The following is a 14519-nucleotide window of genomic DNA, read 5'->3' as shown; positions in this document are numbered from 1 at the left end:
AAAACTGAGGCCAAAAGAAGTCCAAGATCATACAACTAATACATGATGAAACAAGAATGACCTCAGAGCACAAGCTCTGAAACAGTACTGAGGTTCAGAGAAGTTCACGGAGGTAATAAGCGATGGAGTGGTATGTGAACCCAGGCCTGCCTGATTCCAAAATCTCCTTGTTTTGTAACCACTAAGCTCTGCTGCTTTACACTCTCTGTTTGGCAGGACCATTTGCTCACTGCCCCTCGGATGCATCACTGCCAAGAATCATACTGTTTGCAAATATCTACTGGCTATCTTCTTTGTCTCCAACCCACATCCTACGGCCTCCACAAGGCCTTCCAGGCTGCTTCCCCAAGATCCCTGGCTAGAATGGGTCTCTCCCTCCCTTCTCTCAACCCCCACCGTGCCCTATCTGTATACCTCTCATGATATTTACCAGTTCCCACCCTGAACCATAGTCACGCACATGCTCCTTCAGGAGAGGTGGTGGTCTCAGTTGGCATGGTGTCACTAGTGACTGACACTGAACAGACACTGATTGAGTCAGTCAATGTGTCTTTTAGGTGACTAAATTCATTCTTTAAACATTTTATGTATCTTATCTGTCCAGCCGGAGGATGGTAAGCTCCTTAAGAACAAGGACCAAATCTTCTACTTATTTCATATTTTCAAGATTATTCAGCCCTGGGCCAGGTACACGGTCAAGCCTGTAATATATGCTTAAATTCAAGTAGAGTGCTGCTGATATACAACTCTGGTAGAAATTTTTCTACTGCTTAAACCCCAGAAGAATGCAGCTTATATTCATGGGAGATAATTGGGTACTATACAAATGGATCCAATCAACTCATTTTTTGTAAATAGATAGAAATAAATTTAATGTCTTTAATAGTGTTAAACAATAATTAAGAGAACTTTATGAGCACATTTTCCTGAAAATTTGTTCAAATTTCCATGCAATTGGAGGGGAAAAAAATCACAATTCTGTCTTTTAAAAAATTGAGGCTATTATACGCCTTCATTATGCCTCTTTTAAAATGAAAGCATACTATTTTTAAAAATCGTAACACAAACCCCAGAGTCTCTCATTAAGGAAAATGTGGATATTTTCATTCCAGATATCTATCGTCTATTACAGTCATTTATCTAGTCCAACAAATATACTTCTAACAGGAAAAAAAAGATCTCATAAATATTCTAACTCCTTTCACATTCCCAGAGAGCAAAGGTACAGAAAATCAGCATAGGTATTTCAATAATATTTCAACCTCAAAAACTAGATTTATAAACTTTTAGGAACAAGATAATATAAAAACCAAATGCTACCTTTGTTAATTCATAAGTCATTTTATTTAATTACATATACCATTAACAGAAAAAAATATTAAGCCACAACATATTTTTAACAAACTGAAAGACACAGATCAAAAGTATGTAACAATAAAAACAAATAAAGATGATCAAATTATTATAGCATTTCAATAGTCATTTATTCCCATCTAGTCCTTATACTGCACTCACATGGTCTAACAGTAAATATACAACAAAAGATCTGATGAGCTTGGCGATCCTCTCTAAACCTAAATCAATGTACTGCCACCGAACAGACAGTATAAACTTACCAGCTCCACAGATCCATAATGTTTCCTACTGAAATCCCCACGTCTACAGCCTAGGTCTTCCGAGACAGAGCTGGAACAAAAATGCTTCATCAGTATTATACATAGCGATCTGGCCACAAACCTTCTGCAAAAATCGACTACCATTTGCAAAAAGGACTGCTATGGAACAGGCTTGCCCCAGCTCCTCACTGCAGGGGAGCCTCCTTGCAACAGACACAGTCCTCAGCAGCCATTGCAGAGCCTGGCTTTCATGGAGCCCTCAGTGAAGACAAAAACCCCCGAGTCATCCCTGGCAGTGTAGGCAATGATTGAATTAAATATTTAGTCATTTGGAATCGATTGAAATTTCCAAGGCTACTGGTGGTTTATAATCTCATTTCTGTATAACCAAAGGGAATATAAACCCTGCAGTAAACTTGAGGCAAGGGACAAAGCTTGCAATTATCTTTCGTTTAAGAGAGCCTCTTTGTCCCAAATAGTCAACATAAAAATAACTGGCATTATTTGATGCTATATAGGAGAAATAAAACTTTAAATAGGAGGAAAAAAACTTCAAAATCCTGGTAGGCATCCCCCCCGCCCCAACTCCCTTTAATTTATGACAATATGAAAAAGGACCCGTACTAACAGAAAATCTAAAAATCTAACTTCCAAGTATATTTAGTTTTTTACATAGCAGTAGCTAATAGTTCCCCCGGGCCCCCCACCCGCAGCCCCTGCTCAAAGGCTTAAATCCGATAAGAAAAATCACATGCGTTGCTGAAGAAGAGCAATTAAAACAAGGGCAAAATTGTTACTGCACTTGCATCTTGAAAGCATAGTCACATGCTCAAAAAGACACATATCTTATCCACTAGTTAGTGTATTTAGGACCCCGTGCAGTATTCATGAAGCCACCGGAGATCGGCAAAGACAGTTTTAATAAGTTTTGTTCTAATAGGTCATGCAAATAACTCTAATAAAACAGAAAATAAAATTACACAGGAATTACACGTTTAATATACCCAAGATATTTGGGATCTAACATGCAAAGAAAGGTGCATTTAGTACCTTTTCATCCTTCCTTAAAAGGTAGGCTACATTTTCTAAATTACAGCCCTCTCGGCACGTTCAGAAAGAGACTGACTCTGATGTTTAGCACCCACAGAACTGAGTCTCTGCCAGGACACTATTAGATAGGCTCCAAGAAAGACAGCATGAGAGAAATGAGATTAGAGCGTCTAATGGTATTCTGCTTCCACCATTTCACAGAGAGAGCTGAATTAATCTTATACGAGAAATTTAACCTTTTGAGGTCCTCACTTCCTTCGTTGAGAAATGTGCCACAAATTCATGAATGCAGCTTCGAAGGGTCTCCTAGATATTACCCAGGCTACCTTTTGCTTCTTGTGACATGATTCTTTACCCAAAAATCTCAGAAAGAGATTTAAAAACTTCCCTCCATGGCCAATTCTGGTCTGTGTTAAACATGTGCTCTATGCCCATTTTCTTAGCCCATTTTGAAAACCGTTCTGGAGAAGAGGCCATTGCCCTACGTAACAGTTCCCAGATCCTTCCCCGGCAGCCCTCAGTTACTGAGAGAGAGTGGGCTCCAGTGAGGAGTGTCCACGCACTCGGACACAGAGATCGGGCACAGAGTGGACGCTCACTGGCCATTAAGTGAAAACTCTGTCTGCCCAGATCTCAGCCCACATCTTCAGTTTTAGCCGGGCCCACTATGCAGTCATCAACATCAGCAGCAGCTCCTAACACGAATGGCCAATAACATGAAAAGAGCAAGGATGCCGGCCGGGTTCTGGGCCCCTCCCTGTGCTCCCTCAGCACCACCAAGGGGGTTCTAAGACACAGTGCCAGCTCCCTAACTTTGCCAACAGCCAGAAACAGACACAGAAAAGATGACAACCCTATGTCCTGGAGCAACCACCTCTGTAGAAGCCTCATAGAGGGAAAACAACATCCTATGAAAACAACCAAGAATAATATAAACAGAACATCTGCTGTCGGTTGCCCTTTTCCCCCTCTAATTACATTTCATCCAATACACTGCAGAGACAGCGCTTGCTAATGGTGGCAGCCAGGCTGAACTATACGGACTGCATTTCTAAGGCTGCAGGAGGCACGCAAGCCAGCCATGTTAAAAGCCCTCCCCACTCTCCTCCCCCCTCCCCAGGCTCTTTGGCCTCTTGGCATCCAGCACGAGGATTGCGATTGGAGGGGATCGCCCAGAGCCCCAAGAGCAGCTTTGTTCTCCCCCAGGTCCCCAGTGTCTGGCCCACCGCCTGGCACAGAGTGGACACGCAGTACATGTGCATTGCATTAATGAAGGTATTTGCACATCTTCTGGCTCTTACTAGCTACTGCGTGATAGCACCCCTTGTGAGCACCGAGGCAGGCTGCCTGTTGACATCCTCCCTGCTGAGCCACATTATTCCATCAGTCCAGACAGTCCTGGCCCAGGAGGCAGATAGTGCTATCTGCATGCCAAAACCTGTTCTCTTTTCTTCTTAGGCTGTTGCTAAGACTACATTTCCTAGCCCCTCTTGCAGTAAGTGTGACCATGTGACTGAGCTCTGGCCAAGAGAATATGGGCAAAGTGATGTGCACGACTTCCAGGCACCTCCAATGGGAGGTGCCTGCTCTCCTTCCCTGTGGCCAGCTGGATGGAGAGGACGACAAGGACTCGCAGGAGGGAGAGCTTCAAGTTGGAAAAAACCTGGGTCTCTGAAAGACCAAGTGGAAGGTCACGCCTCCAAGAACATCTGCATTACAATACGATGTGAGCAAGAAATAAACATTTAGTTGTGTTAATCATGTAGAACGTGTGTTTACCACGTGGCCAACGTGTTACCTGAACTAATGCAAAAGTCGCTCTCTTGCCGTGGGGTGCTGCCATACCAACAACCTAAAATATGTGGCACTGGCTTAGTAGGCAGGCAGCAGCCAGTGAGGAAACTCATCTCAGAGGCTGGAAAGATGGAGATCTATGTCATACAGTAGCAAAATAGCTGGTAAAACTTACACCTACGGTAATTTAGGAGGACCTGTGGACCCGTGCCTTCCGAGCCTGCAGCTCTAGGCAAAGTGGCGAGACAGACCAGAGTGTGCCATGTGCCGGCTCCTATTGGCTGACCTTAGCACGGTTTTTTATAAGAGATGAGCCCAGGCAAGAACAGGAGGGGTTTCAAGCAAAGACAGGAGGGAATAAAGAGAGTCTAGAGACCAAGGGCCTCACGGACTTGAGAAATCCCTCTGTTGCTGGACCCCAAACAATAAGAGTTCTGGCCAATGAAATGTGGGTAGAAACGACGGGTGCCTTTTGCAGACCTGGCCCATAAAAATTTCTCATGAATAATCCTTGCTCTCTTTCCTCACCCACCTGCCGAATGGAGAGGGCTGTGCGGACCAGCAGGGATGCAAGCATAATATGAAGGAACGCTGGCCCCTAAATGACCACTTCCAAGATTCCAAGTAGGAATACCCTCTTTGGGCTGTGATATGAGCGAGGAATAACTTTTACTGTTTGAAATCACTAAGATTGAGGGTTTGTCTATTACCACAAGCGATTTTATCTTAATTGGTACAGCTCTCCAAAGGTAAGAGAAAGGAGTATAAGAATAACTCCCCAAGAAAGGGGTGGTGAGATGGCTGGCGGGCCAGGATGACTCTAAGTTGGCAAACTATGTCCCAACCCAGCCCACTGCCTGTTTTTGAAAACAAAGCTTCGCTGAGACACAGCCACGCCCTTTGGTTTCAGACTGTCTGACGCTGCTTTTGCGTTACAATGGCAGAGTTGAGAAGATGCAACAGGGACCTGTATGGTCCACAAAGCCCAAACTATCTACTGACTGGCCCTTTATAGAAGGCATTTGCCCAATACCTGCCACACAGCCTCGAGAATCCCTTCTTTTGGATTTAGGTCTACCCACAGACTGTGATGTGTATGCCAATGAAAAGACTCGGCTGCAGTGTTTATCAGACTTTAGAGAGTCCATCAGAACGCCTGGGCGAGCTTTCTGAAAATGCAGATTCCCTGGCCCTATTCCCAGAGTCTGTGACTCAGCAAGTCTGCGATTTGAACAAGCAGCTGGGGTAATTCTGATGCAGGTGGTCCGCAGACAATGTTTTGAAAAATATTGCTCTTCCAGATGACTCTGGAATCCCCGGGAAACCTGTCAGCCATTCTGCACGCTTCTGTAAGGACGGATAAGGCCTTGATCAAGTCTTCCACGAGTGCGAGGAGGTGTGGTCTAGTCCTTAAGGGCCCGGCCTTCAGTCAGATGTGGGTTCTTAACCTCTCTGGGCATGAGTCCCCTCATACATAACACGTGGTTGATAGCATCGCCCGCTTAACAGAGTTATAGAGGATGAATCAGAAGGAGCAGATAAACGTTTATTCTACATGACGTCTACCATACGAAAACTACTCAATAAATATTAGCTGTTATTATTGCTCTTATTATTAGGATAAATTTTCCTCAGGCGGTTAGGGAGAGTCCTGGGAAGGGGCGTCCGGCATATTCCCCCCGCTCCCCCCGCCCCCCCCCGAAGCAGGAAGGGACATGGGCCCAAGCCGCGAGCCTCCTGGGACATGGCTGACACCACAGTTCAGCAGGGCATCTCCTCTTTAACCGTTGGCCTGGCAGTGCCACCTCCCCTGGAAAATACCTGGGACCCGAGAGCATGTCACCAGAACAAGGCAAGTGCAGAAAAGCAGCGGAGAGTTCAAGTTCCTCACGTGCAATGTGGTCTAGGCTCTAAATATAAACTCTTCTGTTTTGGCAAACTGATGTGCGAGGATGCTGGATCACGCTTTGCGAACATGAACAGAGCTGAGGACTTTCATGTTAAATCTCTAAATATGGCCCAGGATGAGAGCAAAGATTTCCAGCTCCACATAGAGGCTAGAAAAATTGTCATTATATAAGTCAGCTTCCCGGAAAGCAGGACAACCCCCTCCGAAGTGGCAAAGTTATGGAAACCGAATAAGGAAGAAAAGGAAGCTGAACCTCAGGGATCCAGGTCCTTACTCAACTGACCCAGAGACTAGCGACCGACCCTAACGACTGGCTAAACCCCACTAATCGGGCCTCAGTCATTTCCAGGCCTCGTGGAAGAGTGAGAGCCGACAGCAGGAATGGGCGCTCTTCCTGGATCAGCAGAGAGAACGTGTGAGAAGCCCCAGCCCGTTTTTGAGGCACCTACAGCAGCCATTTCAATGTCGGAGTCCAGGATAAGGCTCAGCCCCCTTGACAGGCAGACAGTAGCAGACAGACAAAGGGATCCCCCCTTTCGAGGGCAGAGAAGCTAAACGACGTGCAAGACTGCAGATTCAGGCTCGGAGGGAGCCCAGGGCCTCCTAGCAACAGGAACGAGAACAGCTTATTGCACATAAGGGACCAGTCGTCCCTCCTTCTGAAGATAAGTGACACAGAAAAGCAGAGATGAAATTACACATCAATTTCTAATGATGAAATGGAAGAATTCTGTCCTCTTTCTAAGAGATTTAGGACACCAGGAAGTAGGAAGGAAGCAGGAAGATTTCTAGAGTGTCATGGTCCCAGGAAACCAGGGCCCCTCGGTTCTTGCTCCAGACAGCTTGCTGTTCCCCTCTTGTGTCTCTGGGTTGCAGTGCCACGTGCTCCTTGTACCAGGATCTTAAGTTTACCATCCCTTAGCAAGTTCCACCAACCATAACATGGTCAGACATGCCTGGATTTGAATTTCAGCTCCATGGCACACTAGCTCTGTGAACTCAGGCAAGTTACTTACCCTCTCTGAGCCTGTTTCCTCAGCTGTAGCATGGACTTAAAAGGATATTTGTCTCCGTGGAAAGATTAAAAGCTATCATAAGGTGCTTACACAACATCTGACACATAGTAGCCACTAAATAAATACTGGTTACTCTAAACTGTCAGAGACTTTACTTGTTTTGGTCAACACTATGCCCCATGTGTCTTTCGAGTGCCTGGTTCATAGCAGGCTGTCCAATAAATACGTGTGGAAGAAATGATCATGAATAAATGATAACCTCTGCTTGCCTTTCTTCTGCTGGAACGCAGGCGGGTTCCTGCCCTCTCCCTGCTTCCCTCCTCCACCCAGACCCCCAGCCGCCATGAGATATTCTGACATACGCTCAAGTACGTTTGATGTTACTTTCACCACTATTCAGTCATCTTTTTCATTCTCATCCTCTTTTCTCTAACATTCTGGAATGCATTCCTCCTCTAGTATGTATGTGTCCACTAAGTTTCTGATAAAGACACGCGCCCCTGGAACCTATCTGGTTCTCCACTATGAATAAAGGCTTCTGGTAATTCCCTGCAAGGTTCCTTTTCATGATGATCTCTACCAGTGCCTTCAAAATTCTCTCTCTAAATAAAAAATAGCAACCATACCAAATGCTGGTGAGGATGTGGAGCACCTGGCCCACTCACACACTGCGGTAGGAACGTACAACGGCAAGCTGAGCCTCTTTGGAAAACAGTTCAATGGTGTCTCATAAAATTACACATGCAGTTACCACACGACCCAGCAATTGCACTCTTGTGTATTTAGCCCAGAGAAATGAAAACACACATTCACAAAACTCTTTACGCAAATGTTCATGACAGCTTTCTTCCCAATAGCCCAAAACTGGAAAAATGCTATAAGTCCTTGACAGAGTGAAGGGTTGAACAAACTATGGTACATCCATCCCGTGGAATATCACTCAACAAGGAAAAGGAACACACTGCTGAGAAGCAGAACAACTTGGAGAAATCTCAGGGAATTATGCTGAGTGAAAAAACCCAATCCTAGGTGGTGGCACACTGCATGATTCCATTTATATAACAATCTTGAAGCGACAAAATTACAGGGACGCAGGAGTGGTTATAAATGGGCAACGCGAGGCATCCCGTGGTGATGGAGCCATTCTGTATCCTGCCTGTGGTGGTGGATAAAGAACCTACACGTGACAAAATTGCATGTAAAAGTGGGGAAATCTAGACCAACGGATAGTACTGATGACAGTTTCCTGGCTGTGACACTGTACCATCGTTATGGAAGATGTTACCCTTGGGGCATCTGCATAAAGGGTACATGGGATCTCTCTGTGTTCTTTTTTTTTTTTCCCCCGAGGAAGATTAGCCCTGAGCTAACTACTACCAATCCTCCTCTTTTTGCTGAGGAAGACTGGCCCTGAGCTAACATCTGTGCCCATCTTCCTCTACTTTATATGTGGGACGCCTACCACAGCATGGTGTGCCAGGCAGCGCCATGTCCGCACCCGGGATCCAAACTGGTGAACCCCGGGCTGCCAAAGCAGAACGAGCGAACTTAACTGCTGCGCCACCGGGCCGGCCCCTCTGTGTTATTTTTTATAACTACAAATGAATCTATGATTCTCTCAAAATAAAAAGTTTAATTAAAAAAACTGAGTTGAAGTTCTTTCACTCATTCAATAAACAGTGACTGAGCAGCTCTGAGGACCCAGGTGAAATTACACATCAATTTCTAATGATGAAATGGAAGAATTCTGTCCTCTTTCTAAGAGATTTAGGACACCAGGAAGTAGGAAGGAAGCAGGAAGATTTCTAGAGTGTCATGGTCCCAGCAAACCAGGTGTTGAAACCAGGGCCAGGTGCTGACCCTGCGATGTGCGGTGCCTGCTCTCATAGTGCTCACAGTGCAGCGGGAAAGGATAAAGTACACAGCACTTCATGGGGATGAAAATATTGTGCAAGCAAAGCACACCTGTGTAGAGCAAGCTGGGTACATTCTGGAAGAGCCTCTTTCATCCTGCTCATAAGCAGCACGTGCCATCTTGAGGTGCCGGTGCCCAGCGCAGAAGCCTGGGGGTCTGTCACACTCTTCTCAGCTCAAGACCCACCACCCAGAAAGCTGGGAACCGCTGCCTCAAAATGATTCCTGCCAAGTGTAATATCTGCACATCCGCTCTCGCCCTTCCCCACTCTTCACCGACCCCGCCTGCTCCTTTCCTGTAAGGTCAAGACTGGAGGGCCTCCCAGCTCAGAGTATAACTTGCCCACAGGAGACCTACGCATGCCTGACCATGGTGTTAAACAGAAACTTATTCAAGGAAAGAAAAATCAGCAGACGACATATGTTGCTGCATACCTCCCTTGATCACCTGCAGATTTTACCTCTTTGGGGAAATCTCTTCAAAGCCTGTCTCAGAGTCTCCCCACTGAGATTCACCAGGTCTGCCTCCAGCTGCGCCCAGACCCGGAAGGGAGGCACGCTCGCCGGAGCGGGCGCTTCCGAACAGTCCCCTGGGCAGCAGGAATCAAGAACACCCACATCATTCCGACCCGTGTTACTCAGTGTGGTCCTCGGACCTGAGCTGGTTAGAAATGCAGACTCAGGCCCCACCCCAGAGCTAATGAAACAGAATCAGTGTTTTAACAAGACTCTTGAGGATCCACGTGCACACTGAAATTTGAGAAGAACTGATTCTGGAACTTGGTTCTCAAACCCAGCTACATATCAGAATCACCTCAACTTTTTCTCTACAGTCATGCACTGCATAACGACATTTCGATCAACGACGGACCACACATACAATGGTGGTCCCGTAAGATTACTACCATGTAGCCTCGGTGTGTAGTGGGCTGTATCACCTAGGTCTGTGTAAGTACACTCCAATGTCTGCAAAATGACAGTCGCCTAACGATGCAGAATGTCTTCCCGTCATTAAGTGACGCATGACTGTAATTTGTTTTATTACGAAATATTTCAAAACTCAGGAAAAGAAAGGATAATCTAATGAACAGTATGGATAGACTTGAAACCCCTATGTACCTCTCTTTGATTCCATTTTCATCTCTCCTTCCCCTGAAACAATTGCTAAATAATTTGGCTTATACTTCCTACTCATATTTTTATATTTGTACTAACTATACACTTATTCATAAACAACATACAGTATTGCTTAGCATGTTTTAAAATTTTACACAAATGAATGCCATACAGTGCATATCTTCCTGCAACTGACTTCTCTGGGTGAACAACTTGTTCCTGAGATTTGTAGACGCTGATACCTGAGGCTCTAATTCATTCACGGGCCCTGCTGGACGGCACCCCACTGCTCCTCTCTCCTCCTATGGTGGGACATCTCAGTTGTTTCCAATTTGTAAACAACACTGTAATGACCATCCTTTTACGTCTCTCCCTGAATCCAAGTGCAATCGGGTTCCTAGATTACATTCCAGGAGTGGAATCGCTGGGTCATATATGCATCCTTATTTTTTCTACATATTGCCAAATTTGCCTTCCAAAGTGAGTATACCAATTCACTCTCCCATCAGCAGTGTGTGAGTCTGATTTGCTCCATATCCTGGTCAACACTTGGTATTGTCAGAAATTGGTTTTTGTCAGCCTGAAGGATATGAAATGGTGTCTCAGTGAGGCGTGGTTTTTTTTTTTTTTTTTTGAGGAAGATTAGCCCTGGGCTAACATCTGCTGCCAATCCTCCTCTTTTTGCTGAGGAAGACTGACCCTGAGCTAACATCCGTGCCCAACTTGCTCTACTTTATATATGGGACTCCTGCCACAGTGTGGCCTGCCACGCGGTGCCACGTCCACACCCGGGATCCAAACTGGCGAACCCCGGGCCACTGAAGCGGAACATATGCACTTGACCGCTGCGCCACCGGGCCGGCCCCAGTAAGGCACGGTTTTAATTTGCATTCCCCTGATAACACAAGAGCTTGACCCTCTTTTCCTATGCTTTTCTATGATCTGCCTATTCTAAATCCTTCGCCCACTCCCTTTTTGTAGTTGTTGGTCTCTTTCTAATTGATTTGTAGGAATTATTCGTATATTCTGAATACCAGTCCTTTTTTGGTTAACAAATTACAGATGTCTTCTTCCAGACAGTGATTTTTCTTTTTTAACTTACTCCTGGTATCTTTTATTGTGCAGAAACTTAAAAATTCTAACAGAGACCTTTTCAATCCTTTCTTTACAGTCTCTGTTTTTCTGACTTAAGAAATCCTTCACTACCACGACATTATAAAGATAGTCCCCATTGGTCCCTGAGAAAGTTTTAAAGTTCCCTTAATACATATTCATCTAAATATATAAATGCTCAGTTCCCACCCCAACCCTTCTCGATCAAAATTTCCAGGAGTGGGATCTCAGCACCTGTATTTTTAACCAGAATAAATTCCAAAGCTGACACGGATGCTGGTGGAGGGCACGTGTCTACAACACCCCAGGAAACCATCCCATCTCTGCCTCCTTCGCCTCTTTCTGTTTCCAAACTTTAAGCGCTCCCTAAGGTCTGTCCTTTGATGGATTTATCCACTCTTACAGCATCAACGCTACTGACAAGCCTCAAATTTACACCTCTGGCTTAATTTACACTCAGTTGCCTTTCCTAATTCTCCCAGAAGCGCAGCAGATCAGTCTGGTTTTTCCAAACCTCACCCAATAACTTGGCTTCTCGCTTCTGTGGGGCGTGATTACCCTCAGTCTCCAAGCCACAGCACGACTTCTGATTCTCCCTGTTTCCAGCTCTACCATCAGTCATGGGGTTCCGTTGTGATCGTCTCCCGTATTTAGCCAGCCCAGCCCCTCAGTCTCCGGTGCTCACGCCTGACACCCAGATTCCTACAATAGCCTAGTCAGTTCCTGCCTCCTTATCTCAGGATCTCAGGGCCGAATGGACGTCCAGAGACTTCCAGGTCCAGAGGCTTGAAGACCATCTGGTGGCCATCCTGTTATCTGTGACTGAATTCTCTACCAGATACTCCAAAACGAGCTACCCAGCCTCTACTTACACACCATTAGTGATAGAAACACAGTACGCCCCAAGGCCCTCCATTCTTCCGGCTAAAAACAGGTTTTTTTCTATGGTGAGTTGAAATCCATCACACCTCAATCACCACCGGCTAGTCCTACATCTTTACCCTTTCATTTTTTCTTCTTTCCCAACACTGACACCCCGGCCCCATCTGGTCCGGCCCACCTTCTCCCCTCCCAGCACTCCAGGCCCCGGGTCTCGCCTCCCTTTCCTTTAGCTTGCCGAGCTCCTTCTCATCTTAAGAGCTGGGATGCTCTCTCCAAACTCCTTCTTCTTCCCAGACTAGAAATTACAAAGAGGGCGTTGGATTAACATCTGCCTCCCCAACGAGAACAGAAGCTTCACAATGGTAGATCCCCTGGTGCTTTTGTTCAACGCACAATCCTCAGCACCTAACATAATACCTGGCGCAGAGGAAGCTCTTAGTGGGGTTTTGTTAAGTGATGAAGGAATGAATGAATGAATGAATGAATGAAAGCAAGCCAGCCAGCCCTTTGGTGCCATATAAAACAACTTAAGCTCACTTCCACAGGAAAGCCCTTGAATCATCGGAGGAGAGCCATCACGTCCCCTGGGGTCTTCCTTCCTTACAGGGGCCTGGGGTTCACCCAGGAGGGTGAGGGCAGCTATACCGCGCTTGTACCTAGACAAGGAGCCGGGCAAACACACAGACACTTCAGAAGCTTCCCTGGGGCCGGGCTTGGAGGGATGCCCACGTGCCCACAATGCCACTGTCGGCCGTTGCTGGAAGCGAGCTTCATTATACAGCATATTTGTGACATTTGTTTTTGAGTCAGACATAAAAATCCTGTAAATGTTGCTTCAGGTTAATCTCAAAGAATTTATCTCAGAGGTTAATACAATGGCAGCAATATGAGCAAAGAAAAAACCGCTGTGGGAGCCATGACAGTGAGCAAATCTGACATCCTTGCCCAGCCGTCATGATAAAGCTTACACTTCCTGCGTCCAGTGACCGGGGTCTGTCAATAAACGGGTAACACAACTAAGTGCAGCTGAGTGACACGGTCACAGTAAAAAGTGGATCAGCTGAAAGTGCCAAACTCATCCAACTTCTACTTAAGATTCTTGTATTTTATTGCATGTAAATTCCATCTCAATAAAAAAATACTAAAAAAAGTCATACAGAGAAAACATAGAACTCTGACCCCAAACTTAAATAAATTAATATCTATATATGCAGAGAAATTATATGTGCATAAGCGTCGCCTGATATTTACTCAGCCGTGTCGAACCACCACGAACTCACTGCCTGACCTTAGGTAAGAAACATCCCCTTCACAGGCCTCAGTTTGTACAAGTGTAAAATGGGGCTTGATTAATGAACTAATTCAGTGAATATGGAAAACTGTGGTACCTTCCTCATGGGGCAGTTGGATTTAATGAGAAAGTGCATATGAGGCACTTAGCATGTTGTCTAGTTAGAGCGCAATAAATATTTGAATAGACAGAGGCTGTGCATCCACACTTTTCATTTGGGAAGGAGACATATGCTATGCTTGAGAAACAATGCAAAGAAGGAAACAGTCTCTTTGTGGAAAGCTAGGGACAAGCTAGAATTTGCTGTGATCTAAAATTTTCTCACTTTAGGAACACAGTGGTTGGGGAAGAAAAACTTTTCCTCTACCCTCTTACGTTCTGTCACCAGGGCCTGCAAATTAAATTGGCAAAAGACAGATTAACAAGAGAAAAGGCATACAAATTTTATTTTTAATTAGAAAAGAAAATCCAAAGAAGTAGTTAGACTCAGGGGCTTATATAACATTTTAGCAAAGGAAGAAAAATTGTGGAGAAGTGAACAGACAAAAGAAAAGGGATTTTGCACTTCTAAAGGTGGTAAATCATGGTAAGATAAATATATGAGAGAAACTAATAGCAGAAAAGGGTTATTTAGTAGAGTTGGTTTATGCAGACTCATCTTGTGCCTTCTCTGTCTCTGGTGATAAGGGTTGTTCTCCTCTTGGTCCAGGAGAGGGGAGGGGACACCTTTACAAAAGGGAAAATTTTGACCTGCTTTTATGCAGATAGGAGGATGGTGGAGAGTCCTTCCTGTATCTGCTTTTTCACAATTACCTTCA

The 14519-nt window shown here is 45.2% G+C and overlaps 1 protein-coding gene across 6 annotated transcripts in view; it reads right to left on the bottom strand.

The window, feature by feature from the left end:
• The window catches only part of GARNL3 (GTPase activating Rap/RanGAP domain like 3), a 148150-nt gene that overhangs the window by 110442 nt on the left and 23189 nt on the right, over positions 1 to 14519 (bottom strand). For 4 of the 6 annotated variants that reach the window (XM_070595513.1, XM_070595514.1, XM_070595516.1 and 1 more), the window contains one exon: positions 1617 to 1686. In XM_070595513.1, coding sequence (XP_070451614.1) covers positions 1617 to 1686 — 70 coding nt within the window. Of the gene's footprint in view, positions 1 to 1616; positions 1687 to 2666; positions 2824 to 14519 lie in introns of those variants that run through there. The other 2 variants (XM_070595517.1, XM_008511604.2) reach the window with 2 other exon arrangements.

The sequence above is a fragment of the Equus przewalskii genome, chromosome 26, assembly GCF_037783145.1.
Source record: "Equus przewalskii isolate Varuska chromosome 26, EquPr2, whole genome shotgun sequence".
Taxonomy (NCBI): domain Eukaryota; kingdom Metazoa; phylum Chordata; class Mammalia; order Perissodactyla; family Equidae; genus Equus; species Equus przewalskii.
This window is presented reverse-complemented; position numbering and strand designations above follow the sequence as displayed.